Here is a 15898-nt window from a genome sequence, read left to right as displayed (position 1 = left end):
GTTTTTTTTAAAATCCAACATATTTCATCTAACTTCTATCCATATTAGTTGTCATCTTTGAAATTACTAAAAAATATATGAATTTATTTTTAAACAAATTATATTTACAATTTCCAACAAAGTATTAATTTATTTTTAAACAAATGTATGAATTTACGAGACACGACACATATTAGACATAAATTGAAAATTCTATCATATATATATACACGCCTTAAGAAAAAAAATATCAATTTAAATTTTTAAACTTCATAAATATATTAATTTATACTCTCTCTTATGTTTCATTTTTAGATAAACATCATGTCATTATATTTGTAATTTTACCAATTAAATCCATACAATTTTATAAAACAAGTCAAATTTAGATTTGAATTAAGATTTCTTTTGAAAAGTGTATTTATTCATCCCTAATCATTCATATTATTAATTTTGTATTTGATGAAATCTACTTACACATTTAAGAGTGTGAGGATTGATAAATCTCAAAAATTTGAATTGATTCACCTATAACAACACTATAGAAATTTAATTGCTACAATTATAAATATAAATCTAAAAAGATGAATAATCTGATATAAGAATATTGATACAATTATATCGGTTTAAGATTCAAATTTGTTAAAATGAAAATTTACCCGAAACTTAAAAGTTAAGTTTAAAAGGTTCTTTTTAAAAAAAAAAAAAAAATTATGTGTGTGGAAAGATAATGATATTAATATGTAAATAAGGACAAAAGAGAGAAATAAGTTAGCAATTAAAGATGGCGTAGAAGAAAAGTTGATGATTGAAGTAATTCCATTGTTGGGCATTTCCCAAGATGGATCCAATATTACAAAGTCATAAAAATAAACTCAAACAATAAGTCATACAATCTTTTATTTTTTATTCTTTTTATTTACTTTGGAATTGGAATTAATCCACACTTTGAAAATAGACTTAGTCAAATTAATTGTATAATTAATTAATTAATTAATTATGATTACCCTTTATTGCTTCCTTTACGCATCCATTAATTTTTCATTATTTTTTTGGCTGTTTCTCTCACTTTCTTATATGACACACACACCCATCACCCCCCCCCCTCTCTCTCTCTCTCTCTCTCTCTCATCAATAATATATATTAATCAATAAAATATCAATCCCCTAACCCTAATTTTGAATTTCAAACTTTTCATATTTTTTTCTTACTTTATTCATTCATTTTTCATCATGATCTACATGCTATATATTTTCTATTGTTTCAATTATCATTTAACTTATTTTAGAGAAATAGTATTTGATTCTTTCCAATGCAATAATTAATATTATGATTATACAATCATATATAATAATAATAATTGTGTATAATACACTCCCATATTCATATATACTAATTTGTGATGTTGTTTGGTTTGAACGCGTCCTAAATAGTATATTGAAAAAGAGATTAAAAAAGACAATACATTTAAATGATGTGTGAATATAATTATGAGCGATCATTATCTCTAGTAAAGTCTTTTTAGATGATTCCCAATTTGATCCTTAATAATTTTTTAATTTTGTCAATTTTAGTGTTAATTAAATGCCAAATTCTTTCTAAAAACAAAATCTATTATCTTTATTCCTGACAAAAAAAAAAAGAAAAAAAAATTAATGTCTCTTTGAGTACTTATTGCTTTATTAATACATAATTGGATATATAATAAAGAGTATAACAACTTGAATGTGATAAATTAAACCTGATATTAAATTTTTATTAATATTTCAACAATTTATTGACTAATTGACATTTACATTATATTGCAAATGAAATTTCATGGAAAATAAAAGTTAGCGTTGCTTTTAATATAATCTAATTATATACTAAACATTGAGTTTGTTTAAAAGGTATATAAAATGTGTAGGTCTCAATTAAACTTTTGTATATATCTTTAAAATAAATTTAAAAAAAAATATTCCTTAGTCATTTTATCTTCATAATTTTATTGTCACTATTTCTTTTTAGAATTTTGGTCTCAATATTTTTGTCGACAATGATACTTTTAAATCTTAGGATTTTCATTTATTTAAATATGTAATTATAAATATATTATTTAATGATACTTTATCAATTTTAAAATAGATATGCTTATATATTATTTTAATTTTAATACGTTATAATTTTTTTTAATTATTAAAAAATAATTATATAATATAATCTTGTTTTTAAGTTCAAACGATAAATAGAAAACATGAAGGTTACTAAATGAGTGTTAAGTAACTTACTTACCCATTATCCCATCAATGTTCATATACCCACTATGTTAATTATTTTTTGATATCAACCTCATTGTCAAAGATTAAAAAAGTAATGGATAAAATGTGATCGTCACATGCAGTTGACTGTTTTGAATAATTACAATAAATAATTTAAAAATATCTCAATTGTATTTTTGTTTTAAACTATAAATAAATATTGTATATAACAAGTATGTGTACTAATTTTTATCTCATATATATATATATATATATCTGTGTGTGTGTGTTTTATGTTAATTATTGTAGGATTTAATGAAGGCTCATTAATTAGGTATGATATTACACAAAGTGAGATTTTTGTGGCAATGGGAAAAGATTCTTAATCTTTCTTTGGAAGAATCTCTCATTCTCCCTTCATTGTAGCCAAGTCCATGTGACACATCCAACTAAGTTTTATCCCAATGTTTAATTAATTAGGGATAGTTGTAATTAATTATCAACAAATATAATCCATATCTTTAACTGGTTATTTAATTACCTTAACATGGGCTTGGTCATCTCTTAGGATAGTTAAGGTTATATTGAATGTGCCTTAAAGTCTCCTTTTTTTAACATAAAACGATCTTAACCCTATTAGTATATTTCTTAACTATTTCAATTTAATTAATAGTTTACTTGTAACATTTATTTAGTCCTAAAAGCATACAACTTTCCTCCTAATTAAGGTCTATTATTATACAAAAACATTAGTTTAAGAAATTTCTTCTCAATGAAAGAGACAACTTGTCTCTAAAACGTGTTACAAGATTAATGGTGCATATAAGAAGATAAATTATCTTGTTGTTGAATATTTTCAAGTTGTGTAATTTTTTTTTGTACTAATTATGAGAACTTTTTTAATTATCCTTTGAATTATATTTTAATGTGTTTGTAAATACTCAGTCATTTTATATATATATATATATATATATATATATATATATATTGAATTTTGATGGTTGTATTAATTTGACAAAAAAAAATATATTTTTTGTCTAATTGAACATATAATGAAATATAAAAAAAGAAAAAATTGTAGAAAACATGTTTTAATTTTGTACTATGTTTCATAAAAACATCTTTGAGCATTTATCAAAGGGTTCTTGAGTACCCTTATTAAAAAATAAAATAGTCTTATCATTAATTTGTTTTTTTTTTTTTCTAATAAAGAGTAAATATCTTGTTAAAAAAATTACTCATGAATTTTCAAAAAGTACGTTAGAAAGTATTAAATCATCGATTGAAGTAAATGAGAGAGGAAATAGAAATGACAAGTGATATTCATGAAGTACATACGTAGATAGTTTTTTTCTTTAATATTTTATTAAGTACAACTTGGAAGTGAAAGATTTGAATTGAAAGTTTTTGTTCTCGAAAATATACATATGTATGTTGAGTAAAGCTCATAATGGCTATACACCTGGTTAATTATCGAATTTTTTTTTCTTAAAAATAAGGGTTTAAATTTAATTATCAAAATTCAACCAAAGATTTGTTTGAAAAATGTTTTCATTAAAAAAAAGAATGAAGGATTTCAAAAAGAAAAAAACTTTTGAAAAATAAAGTACAAAAGGAAAGTTATTTACTCTAATTAACAATATTAAATGCAAAACTATTAGAATTAGTTTTTTAAAAAATGCAACGGTAACAAATGAGTGAAACCCTATAAAGTTGAGTTTTATAATCAGGATTGTTTCACCATTATCATTTTACCATATAGTTATTATCTCTTTTTCCTGCGAAGGTAATAATAATAAACCCCAAATAAATAAAAATACATTGAAACAAAAAAGAAGAAGAAGAAGAAGAAGAAGAAGAAGAAGTAAATTCGGATTAAATATAGAAATATTGCAACAATAATAGGTAGAAAATTCCGCATAATTTATTCCTAATTGTCCAAATTAATACTCCACTAGATGTCTGTATCGTTCCCCCCCACATGAAATTGAATAAAAATTTAAAATCTACAGAACATTTTTCTCTTAAAAAAAAAAAAGACTTTAATTTAATCCAAATTTGAAATTAATGTTTAAAAAAAAACACAAAATTTCTCCTCCTTGTCACAATCAACAGCGACAAATTGTAGATTTTAATATCACCAAATTGTGATTAGATAGTTTTGTTAAGGAGAATAGTAGTCGCACATCCCCCCATTAATACTTTTGTCAACTCCATACCCAATTTTTTAATTTAATAGAGAAAAACAACATTAAATTGCCCCTTTAATTCTTCTTCATTTTCTTCTTCTTCTTGTTTCTCTCTTCTTCAAACTTTTCCGACCGCCATTAAACCTTAAAAAACCACCACCCCATATATCTGTGGCGGCCGCCCATAAATTAGTATGGATGACGTTTCCTTCAACCATAATAACCACCACCAATTCTATTCATCTGATCCATTCGAAGACTCCGACGAATTAAAACCCACCCCCGACTCTCCTGCTCCTAGTTCCACCATCGCCGCCGCCGCCACCAAAAAGGGCAGGTCAGTCCTCTATTATTCATTAAACCTAATTCATATCCATTTTAATTTAATTTAATTTAATTTATGATGTGTATTTATATATATAGAAGAGGAATGAAGAAGAAAATTATATCAGTGAAAATTAACGGCGACAGCCCAAGAAATTCGTCCGGTTCCGCAACTCCACCTTCAGATTCATGGGCTTGGAGAAAGTATGGTCAAAAACCCATCAAAGGCTCCCCTTATCCGAGGTTTGATTCAATTCCATAAATGATAATCGATAAGTTTAGCTATACGTATAGGTTGACAGGATTTTGGTTTAATTCTGCAGGGCGTATTATAGGTGTAGTAGTTCAAAGGGATGTCCAGCGAGGAAGCAAGTAGAGAGGAATCGGCTTGATCCAACCACGTTGGTCATTACATATTCGTGTGAGCATAATCATTCCGGTCCGGTTTCTAGAAACAACAACAACAACAACAACAACAACAACAACAACCAGAATAACCAAATCGTTTTGATGAAGCCCGGTTCACCAGAGACGGTTGCGGTTCATCAAGAACCGGAAGTGGAAGAGAAGTTTGTGGAGATTGGAGGAGAGGAGTCGTTGATAACGGCGGATGAGTTTAGTTGGTTTGGGGAAATGGAAACGACGTCGTCTACAGTACTCGAAAGCTCCATTTTTTCCGGCAGAGCGTCCACCGGATTGGTGGATCATTCGATTTCTAGTGACGTGGCGATGCTTTTTCCAATGGGGGATGATGACGTGGACGAGTCACTCTTTGCGGATCTCGGGGAGTTGCCGGAGTGTTCACTCGTGTTCCGGCGCGGCGGAGGTCGTGGATTACCGGTGGATGAACAACCGGCGGCAGCCCAGCGGCGGATCACGCCTTGGTGTGGCACCACCACATGAGATCAGATGTGCGGCTCTCACTTCGTTTGTATAATTCTAGGAGCATCCTCTCCGCCATTGATGCCGGGAAAGTTTTCTTTTTTCTTTTTTCTTTTTCTTTTTCTTTTCTTTTTTCTAAATACATTTTTTTCGAATATCCATTATAAAAAAAGAGAAAAAAAAAAAAGAAATTCTTGTCTAATTTTATTCTAAGGTTAAATTACCATTTTAATCAATTCTTATTAGTTTGTGTTGAATTCTATTTAAGCTATATTATTGTTTTAAAATTTTCAATTTTAGTCGCTATAAATTTGGTTAAATTTTTCAAAAAAATATTATTTTTATTACTAAACCTTAATGAACCACATGCACAGTGAGAAATTCCTTAAGAAGGTGGTGTAGGTTTGGATAAAAGTAATAATATTTTGAGAATTTTGATCAAAAGATTATAGAGTTCGAGGAATTGAAAATTTTAAATTAGCTAAAATGGTAATTTAACCTTACAAATAATTATCCATCTTTGTGTAATTTGAGTGATATTTATCTCTGTCTTAAATTCTTCTTCTTTGCTTTTGTTTGTGATTTATGTATATATAAATAATCATAAATTTATCACTTTAAGTTCAATTTTATCTTTCATATCTATTTATATTGATTTAAATTAATTAGTCCCTAAATTTTATTTTTACTTTTAATATATTTTGGTCTATAAATAATTTTGATTAGTAACTAAATAAAAAATATTAACAACTTCTTCTTCTTCTTCTCATTGCTTGTTTTTTCTTTAGGGGTGATTTACGTGCATGAAAGATGGGAAGAAATATGAGACTAAGGTGTATTCAAGAAAATAAGAAAGTAAAAAAAAAAACATTAAAATTAGGATTTTGGTAGACTAATATCTAATCTATTCAAAATTGTTGATATATGAAATATGAAGACAATTAACCATATATATATATATATATATATATATATATATATATATATATATATATATATATATATATATATATTATATTACTTTTTTCATTAAAGTAATTTCTAGTGACTAGGTTTGAAGTACAAACTTAGTAGAACTCAAGGAATTAAAATATAAAAATGTTCAAACTTGATTATATTACAAACAAAAACTAAAACTTTAAACAAATATTTTAAACTAAGTTTTAAATGTAGTCGTTCTGGGAAGATAAGATTTGTGATTTATAATTAATTACAATACTAATTTGTGAATTTTTTCAAAAATAGAAAAAATAAATTATTTACACTCCATTAAAAACAACAAAAATTTATTACACTTATTTTTCTTTCAATTTTTTTTTTCATTTTTGTCAATTTTCCTAAATTTGATTAGGATTACATATTATTTTTTATTTTTAGTCATGTTTAAAAATATTTAAAAATAGTTAGTTTATTAAAACTTTCATTATTTTTATCTCTAAACTTTGAAAAATACTTTATAAAAATTTATAAATTAGAGGTAACCTAAAAATTAATTTATTAGTTTTATATGAACCGTTTTTTTTTTTTTTTTTTTACTTTCTTTTCTTTTAATTTTTTTAATATAAATATGCACTAATCTTTCATTAATATATAGTTGGATTTATTTCGCAATATAGTTCAAAGGCTAAATCTAAAAAATGAGAAATAAAAGGACAAAATTTACTTAAGATTTTTTAAGTGTTTAATTATTGTTAATATATGAAAATTTTATTTTAAAAAAATTATTAATTAAAATAAAATCAAAACAATAAGATAGTTAATTATCAAATGGCCCCTCATGGCTTTGTATTTTAAAGGAATCTTATTTTTCAATTTAATTTTATTTAGCCAGTGGTCTAATATTTATTATTACACCATCTTACAAACTTCAAAAACTAAACTACAATTTTAAAATAAAAATTATTTCCAATGATTAAAAACAAATAATGCCACGAGAAAATAACAAAAAAGAACACTTAATTTGTTAGGACCACGCGAGGGAATATATTAAAGATAAAATTTATATATGCACACAAAATTTAAAATATGCTTTATCAATAGTTTAATTACAATAGAAGCTATATATATAAACCCCATTATTAACAAACTAATAATGATGCATTTTAAAACCCTAATTATCTATGAATTAACTATTAAAAACAATTAACTAGAAATAATTAGATGGCCTAAACATAGAGAGAACGATGAGATAAATAGGTAGTTGAAATGTCAAGCCGGCCAAACCCTATAAGAGTCAAATTTGACTAAAAATTCTATAAGACTTATTATTATTATTATTATTAGTAATATATAATATTAGATTAATTAGCTGTAAGAAAAGCATATATAATTTATAAATATTCCGAGGGCTTAAAAATTTAAATCATTTACATTAAAATAAAATCTTCCCCACGTGAATTAGGGCTCCATAAATGCCTCTAGATGCTTAGTTATTACACCAATATGAAAGAGAAAGATATATATATATGTATGTATGTATGCATATTATATTTATGTATATGTATGTAAGTATATTTATAACTTAATTATTATCTAATAAACAAAAGAGGGGGTGGTTAAGAGATTTGAAGAGATAATATATTTTATTATTCTAGTTTTTAAATTTCTTCATAAGTTTTTTTTTTCTTTTTCCTTTTTAACATTTTGTTTTGATAGGTACGTAACCTAGAACCGAGATGGATTTTCTTTTTCTTCGATAGCTAATATTGTTTAATCATGTGATTTTGGATCTAATTTTTATTTGGTTCCTACCTTTCAAAATATTAAATTTTGAATCATTAAATTTTGAGCTTGATTTTAATTTAGTTCGTAGATTTTTAAAAGAGGTTATAACTAATTTTACTATTAAGATTTGAGTTTTGTTTCATAGACCTAAATTTTAATAATTTACCATAAATATTCATTCCATATTTTGACATAATTGTTATGGAGTAAAATTTTAAAGTTAATTTTGATAGTGATTGAAAAAAAAAGTAAAACACTTTCGTAACTCAAACAATATTTTGAAAGTTAAATGAACTAAATCGAAATAAAACTGTTAAGAACTAAAGATGAAACAGAAATTGGATCTAAAATTTTATTTTGGGAGGAAAATGAAATTGTTCTTTCCTTTTTAGGAAATTAGAGAAGAGAAATTAGTCTTATAATAATGTTATCCCCTACATTTTATGACATCTCATTTTGTTGTATTTATGATAATGTGGAAGTGAGAAAAATATAAGATATTCACACGTTGAACTTAAATTAATAATTTATCTTTTTGGTAAACGAGTAAGATTGTTATTTAATGAGGCTTAAAATATTATTGTGATGTGAAATATATATATATATATATATATATATATATATATATATATATATATATATATTATATTTCATTGGTTATTTTAATAAAATATATTTTAAGTATAGATGAAGTTAAAAAAAGAAAATCTAATGGGAAAGGAGAGTTTGATTTTCCTTAAAGGTGGGAGGACTATGAAAAAGGTGTTGGGGAACCATTTATTTTGTAGGTTGTGTAAATTAAAATTTCAAATTAATTAATAATCGTAAATGTTTTCTTTTTTCTTTTATTTAAAATAAAAGAATTGACAAAATATAGTAAGATAGACATACACAAGTAATTAGGGTTCCTATATGTGTGACATCTTCACCTATCGCGATCCATCGTAAATAAATTGTAATATTTTGCTAGTCCTAAAATAAATCCAAAAATTATTGTGTTTTGTGATCCTTCGAACACAAATTGCAATAATTACTAACATCTATTCGGTTTTATCATTTTTCTTTAGTATACATTAATTCTTATATTTAAAGAAAATTTATACCCAACATAAAAATAATGCATTAACGATTTTAAAAATGAATCCTAATGAATGGTTTAGATTATTATTTTTATAACTTCGCTATATCGTAAATAGTAATATTATTTATAAGATCTAACGACACTGATCTTTTGCATAGTTGAGTAAAAAATCTACGATAGCAATAGAATAGGGATAGAAGATTTATACTCATGTATATCTTGATCGCTAATGTGCATATTATATGTTAGTTGAGTTGTGTGCTCACTTCGATAATAGTCTAAATTGTTTTATAGGGATTCTTTTCTTTTGAATGAAGGAAGAAGAGGGAGAGACCCACATTGAGCAAAAAAGTTTATGATCTTAATTGATAAAATTATAATTAATTTGAGGTAGTATGAAGTGCCGGAACCTTTAGAATATGTTTGGGAATGATTTAAAAAAATTTAGAATTACTTTTGTGATGTCCACGATTGGTTTCAAAATTATTTTTAACTAGACTCGTTCTCAATTGTATATAGAGAGATTTAAAAGAAAAAACAAAACAAAATTTTCTTTCTTTGAAAAAGAAAAAAAAATGAATTAAGTTCATATCATATATGTATGTGAGATGTTTAAATTAGCTAAAGAAAAATAATATGGGTTTTGTAATTAATATATTCCGATAATTTTGGTTAAACATCCTTTATTTAATTCATGATTGATAATCCAAATCTTCAATGTCCATTATTCATATCTCTTAGTTATTTAATTTGATTAAATAATTAAGTAACCCAAATTCCTTTTTACAAGAGCTATAAATGTTGCACATTATTATTCATTGGAAAACAAATGCTACAAGGAGTCTTTATATGATTTTATTATACTTTACCACAAGATTTAGTTGACTTTTGAGTTAATACAATTAAAAAATATAAAGTATAGTTATATATATTCAATTAATAATCAACTAAAATCCAAATGGGTGTGATGCAAGCTATAGATTTGATTTATTAAATTAAAATAAAAAATTATATGTTCCTTTAGTTAACCATTATAAACGGTTAAGTTCGAGAATAACATAGTTAAAAGAAAAAAGGATAATATAAGGCGGTGGTGTGGAATTCAGTTCTTTTAATATTTTAATTAAAAAAAGAATATTTTGGTTTAGAGTCGAAACGAAAATAATAGTGATTAATGTTGGGTAAGAAAATCACGAACATAGAAAAAGATTTTGGGTTTTTTTAAAATTTATGTTTAATATGGATTTCTTAGTTTGAAACAAAATCGGAGACAAGAAATATGGGAAAATGATTAACTATATTCAACCTAAAGATACATACGAAGTTAAAAATATATATGTCATTGCATTTCAACACTAACTCATGTGTTTATGTAATGATCATCTTTTGATCTCATGCCATTTACGATGAGGTACCTGTATTTCAAAATGTTCTTTGTGTATACTATCAAAATCTTGTTGGGTTACAACGGACAATAATTCATCGTACTCTTGTTGTTGATTATAACTCGAAGCAATGTCTATTGTTGTTGGCACCAATATTCTTCTTGTAATTGAGTTGTACCATGATAAATAGTCGTCTTATCTCATTTTGCACCATACGATCACGATTTGTACACTACATGTCTATTAGTATAATTACAAAACTATTTAAATAAAACAATCTATGTCAAAATAAATAAATAGCATCCAGATTTGTCTGTAACTTCATAAAAACTATAAAATCACCCAAAAAAGATCTTAATCTTTATCCCAAAAAAAATCACATATTGTATAGATGTAAAAAAAGAAAGAAAAAAAAAGTTAAATACTCACTCACTTTGTACTAAATAATGTGTCAGGTATACACGACTTTTACGCAATTTAAGTTAAAGACACATTTTTCGTCCCCATTTCATTTGTATAAGTGTGGACCAGGTAGGTAGTTTTAGGGATTTTTAAATTCAATCTATGATTTCACAATCTATTTTTACCAATACTTTCTCGTTTGTTCTATTATTTTTTGTCATAAAAAAAAAATCAATTATAGGACTCTAGTTTAAACCATAAACTTTTGGAACAGCGAGGTGCCTTATTCTCTAAATTATAGTCGGATTGGCTAAAAATAGTCCGAAAAATATATGTTTTATTTAATCTTTTTTTAGAAAAGCAAACTAATCAACAAATAACAGTCTCCAAGGTCAAATGAATCACATATTAATTCCTTACGACCAATAGACATTGGCCTAAATATATACTCATCTTTCAAACCAATTTAGAACCTAACCCACATCACATTTTTCACACTTATTTACATTGTCAAATAATTACAAGAGCCAATATGACACAATATGTTTATAGTCAAATGGATTTAATACCATGCTACAAAATTTGTTTCCTTAATTTAAGTTTTTCTTTCCAGTAATATATATATATATTGATTTTAGGTTTAGTTCTTCGAATTTTCATGCTTGTGTTTAATAATAATTACACTATATGCATCAAAAAAATTAATAGATTTTCGGATTTATGTATCGACGTTCATGTTAGATAAAATTTCAAGTATAATAGCAATATACTAATAACACGTTAACATTAAATCAAAATTTCATCAACAACATTATGTATTGCATATCAATGCTTTTTAAAAATCTATGTCAACACCTATTCATAACTAACGATACACGGGTACTTGTTGATCGATAAATTTGATAAATGAATGATAATTAATCTTAACATCAATTGTATGATTATATATTTTATATTTGGCATTTCATGATATAACAAACATAAAGTATACCAGAGTTACTACCTGTTGAGACATTAATGGGAATAAAATTGCAATAAGATTAAAACGAAAATCTGAATTTGGTGCACCGTTAAGAATTAACAAACGCCTAAGTGAAACCAATAGAGATTTAATGCACATAGTCTTTCTTGCTGAGTTACTAACAAAGCTATCTGGGCTCAAACTTAAACTTTCAAACTAAAATATATTGGAAAGTAAATAAAATTCAATCCAGGGAACATCCATATCCTATTGAACACATCTCTTTAGAATTTCTACTCAACTATGTTGCACATAAGGATGCAGCAGTATCAAATCAGCTACATCAAAAAAAAAAAAAAAAATGCAAATCAAAGCCTAACTCGAACAGCAGCCAGCTTTCTTTACAGCAGAAACATCCTTACCGACATCAATTTTCTCTCCTTTAGGAGGAACGGAAGCAGCAGCAGTGCCATCACCTGCCTCCATTGCCTTCTTGCTTACAATGTGATAAATTTGAGTAAGGACTTCAGCGAATGAGTTCTCAACATTGGTTGCTTCCAGTGCAGAAGTCTCCATAAAATAGAGAGACTCCTTCTCAGCAAAAGATTTCCCATCCTCTGTTGAAACTGCCACCAGATGTCGAAGATCTGATTTGTTACCAACAAGCATGACGACAATGTTAGGATCGGTATGGTCTCGCAACTCCCTTAACCACCTCTCCACATTTTCAAAAGTGGAATGTCGTGTGACATCGTAGACAAGGAGTGCACCAACGGCACCTCGGTAGTAAGCACTGGTTATCGCACGATACCTACAAATCCCAAAAGAGATGGTTAATCCACAGAAAGAATGAGGCAGGAGTGTGTGATTGACTTGAAGATTCTATTGTAAACAAGATATAAAACAGAGCATATTAAAGAAACTTTATGATCCAGAGGATGAATTGGGAAAACTAGTCTATGCAGCATCTAAACAAACCTCACCTATGATCAGCTAAAGAATTGAAGCAGCAAATGAATCTTGTTACAATATAGCTCTTTCTCCATTTCTACCATAGAAAAGGGCAGAAATACAATATACTGGTTTGTTCCGTTTTCAGGTTATTACTTGAAGTTATCATTTACAAAACATTCTTAAGAAATCTGAAACAAATAAAGAGATATCATGGAATGCTACTCAATCACTGGAGTAAATAAATAAACCAGAATTTCCTTTTGAGCAACACAAAGATAACCTATCCTACGTTATGCTATTTTCTTTACATCGAAAAAAGAGGAATCCTTTGCACCCCTGGAGAGGCAGAATGAATACTTGATACTGACAAACATGCAGAGGGACATGGACTTCCTCCAAATATGAAATGTACCCAGGATAAAACGTAACTTGTGATGAAAAAGAAAATTGCAGACATGTTCAATTTTGAGAAATCTAATACTAAACCTGATAAAAGGCTAATGACATTGTCACCCAAGAGTCCAGATCTCATAAATTTGAGAGAGAGAGGAAGCATATGAAGAGTGGGGAATAAGTCGATTGACTTAGCGGACATGTGAACAGATGCAGACACGATTTTTGTAAGCAAACAAATGAGGAGAAAGAGACAGGGAGTAGTAGATCAGCATTGGGTTATGCAATGAAAAAACTACACTTGCAGTCTGTATTATTGAAAAGAAAATCAAAAGAAAAATATGTATATCTTTTAAAATGCATAAAGAAATTGGGACAATCATGGTTTGATTCCATACTTCAAAAGCATCTATCTAGTTTTGTAACTTACAGTTTGACCTATAGGAGAGGAGATCCATGATAGTCGAAAGATATATTCATATTTATTAAAGAAGGAAAAATAATGTGCGTCACACTTGTGTTGGGATGTACCGTTAACGCATGAATATCCATTTCTATGCCCATGATTGGAAGAAATCATGGACGACTACTAAACTTTTCAGCAATAACAACTGATAAAGCACATCAATATATGTTTGCGTCGAGATATTGAAACTTTAAAGTCTAACTTCGTAGTTATATGTCAATCTTGATTCCTAGTATGAAATGTTTCCAACGAACCTACTATGGAACTTCTTATATCCATTATAGAAACAAACTTACAAAAGTAGAAATGTTCTTCAATTTTTAATAGAACTAACTTTTTTTAAACTCGGAAAACTACATGATCTAATGACAGGCGTGTTTGAACAGGTCTCAGCATTACTTGAAGTCATTTCTAATTATGAACAAAATTCACCAAACAGATTGTGAAAAAATTCACTTAATAGAGTCAACAGTCTTCTTTCAGGAGGAAAATTCAAGTAAGAGACAACATTCAGACATTGCAACAGTTCTAGGAGTCTGTGTGAAACTATGCCTAAGCTCTCTAAAAAAGTTTCTCTAAGTTGATAACTGCGTACTAAAACCGATCACTCTACTTCTCTTCCAAATATTTCTCAATTCCTACAGAATTAAGGAATTCTAATCATTCTTATACGTCAATTTATTTAAGATGTAACCATACAAGCAACTCTAAGCAGCATTGTCCAGATCCACTAAATTTGTAAGCTACCATCTCGGTTCTAAAGTCCAAAACTCTAATTAAGTGAATGCAGAAAGAGATTTATGATATAACCCATCATAAATTTCACATTCTACCACCCCCTCAATAGAAGCTAACAAAAAAACAATTCCATCAGCGAAATCATCAAAACAACAGCACTACCCAAAAAACTTCATTCGCGATTAGAACACCACAACTCGAGTAAAAATAAGAAAAAACCAGATCTTGAAAAAGGGAAAGAATAAGAAAGAGAAACAGTTTCGAACCTTTCCTGGCCAGCAGTATCCCAAATCTGAGCCTTGACAACCTTGCCATCAACATTCAAACTCCGAGTAGCAAACTCAACCCCAATGGTGGACTTGGACTCGAGACTAAACTCGTTTTTGGTAAACCTTGAGAGCAAATTGGACTTGCCCACACCGGAATCTCCAATCAAAACCACCTTAAAGAGGTAATCGTAGTCATCTTCAGCTCTGTAACCAGCCATCGGAGTTCCCCTTCTGAAGAAGAACTTTGGTTGGAGTAAGAGAAAAGAAATGGGCAAATGGGTAGATCTCAGTATTAGCGCTTTTTTTTTGGGGGGGGGGGGGTCGATTTTTGATCTTGTTGTTTCGAGATTGTGAAATGGAAATGGGAAAGACCGCTGTGTGTTTTGCTGGGCTGGACTCCAAAGAGAAAGGTGGATGAGGATGAGGAAGAGGAGAAAGACACGTCTCTTTTTCAAAACTTTTGGACTTCGGAATTTAATTTTGGTTTTTAGACTCTACCAAACTATCGAATTGACGTAAATATCCTTGGTCATTTTACGAACACTACTTTTTATTTGGGATCGTTAATGGAAGGTTGTTTTTGTCATTTTGATGACAATGATCTAAGCGCGTTGGAAAATTAAATCATGGAAGGTTATTTATTTATTGGAGGGAAAAAGTGTGACGCTTTTTGAATTTCCTTACAACATTGGTTTTGTTTTTATTCTTTTTTCTCTTTTTTCTTTTCTTAAATTTAAATTTAAGTCTATGAAAAAAAAATTTCAAAACAAACCTTATACCCTTCAAAATTTATTTTATGAAAAATTAATTTTAAGATTTGGTAATATCTTCATGAGTAAACATATAATTAGAAGCCGAATAATTTTACAAAATACGAAGTTTAAGTAATAAAACAATAAAATTTGACATTTGA

General features: G+C 27.6%; 2 protein-coding genes across 2 annotated transcripts; one reads left to right on the top strand and one right to left on the bottom strand.

Annotated features, from left to right (window-relative positions):
• The first annotated feature begins 4462 nt into the window (after window positions 1–4462).
• On the top strand, window positions 4463–6255 carry LOC103487065 (probable WRKY transcription factor 65). The gene is made up of 3 exons (XM_008445267.3): window positions 4463–4743; window positions 4830–4973; window positions 5054–6255. The coding sequence occupies exons 1-3, from the start codon at window positions 4601–4603 to the stop codon at window positions 5631–5633; spliced, it is 867 nt and encodes a 288-aa protein (XP_008443489.2). The 5' UTR covers window positions 4463–4600; the 3' UTR covers window positions 5634–6255.
• Window positions 6256–12368: 6113 nt separating this feature from the next.
• Window positions 12369–15430, bottom strand: LOC103487076 (ras-related protein RABA1c). The gene is made up of 2 exons (XM_008445286.3): window positions 14983–15430; window positions 12369–12976 (listed from the first exon to the last, which is right to left on the bottom strand). Exons 1-2 carry the CDS (start codon window positions 15201–15203, stop codon window positions 12541–12543), a joined length of 657 nt encoding a protein of 218 aa, XP_008443508.2. The 5' UTR covers window positions 15204–15430; the 3' UTR covers window positions 12369–12540.
• Window positions 15431–15898: the final 468 nt, after the last annotated feature.

This window comes from Cucumis melo, chromosome 12, assembly GCF_025177605.1.
Source record: "Cucumis melo cultivar AY chromosome 12, USDA_Cmelo_AY_1.0, whole genome shotgun sequence".
Taxonomy (NCBI): domain Eukaryota; kingdom Viridiplantae; phylum Streptophyta; class Magnoliopsida; order Cucurbitales; family Cucurbitaceae; genus Cucumis; species Cucumis melo.
The sequence above is the reverse complement of the archived record's forward strand: the minus strand, read 5'-3'. Positions and strand labels throughout refer to the sequence as shown.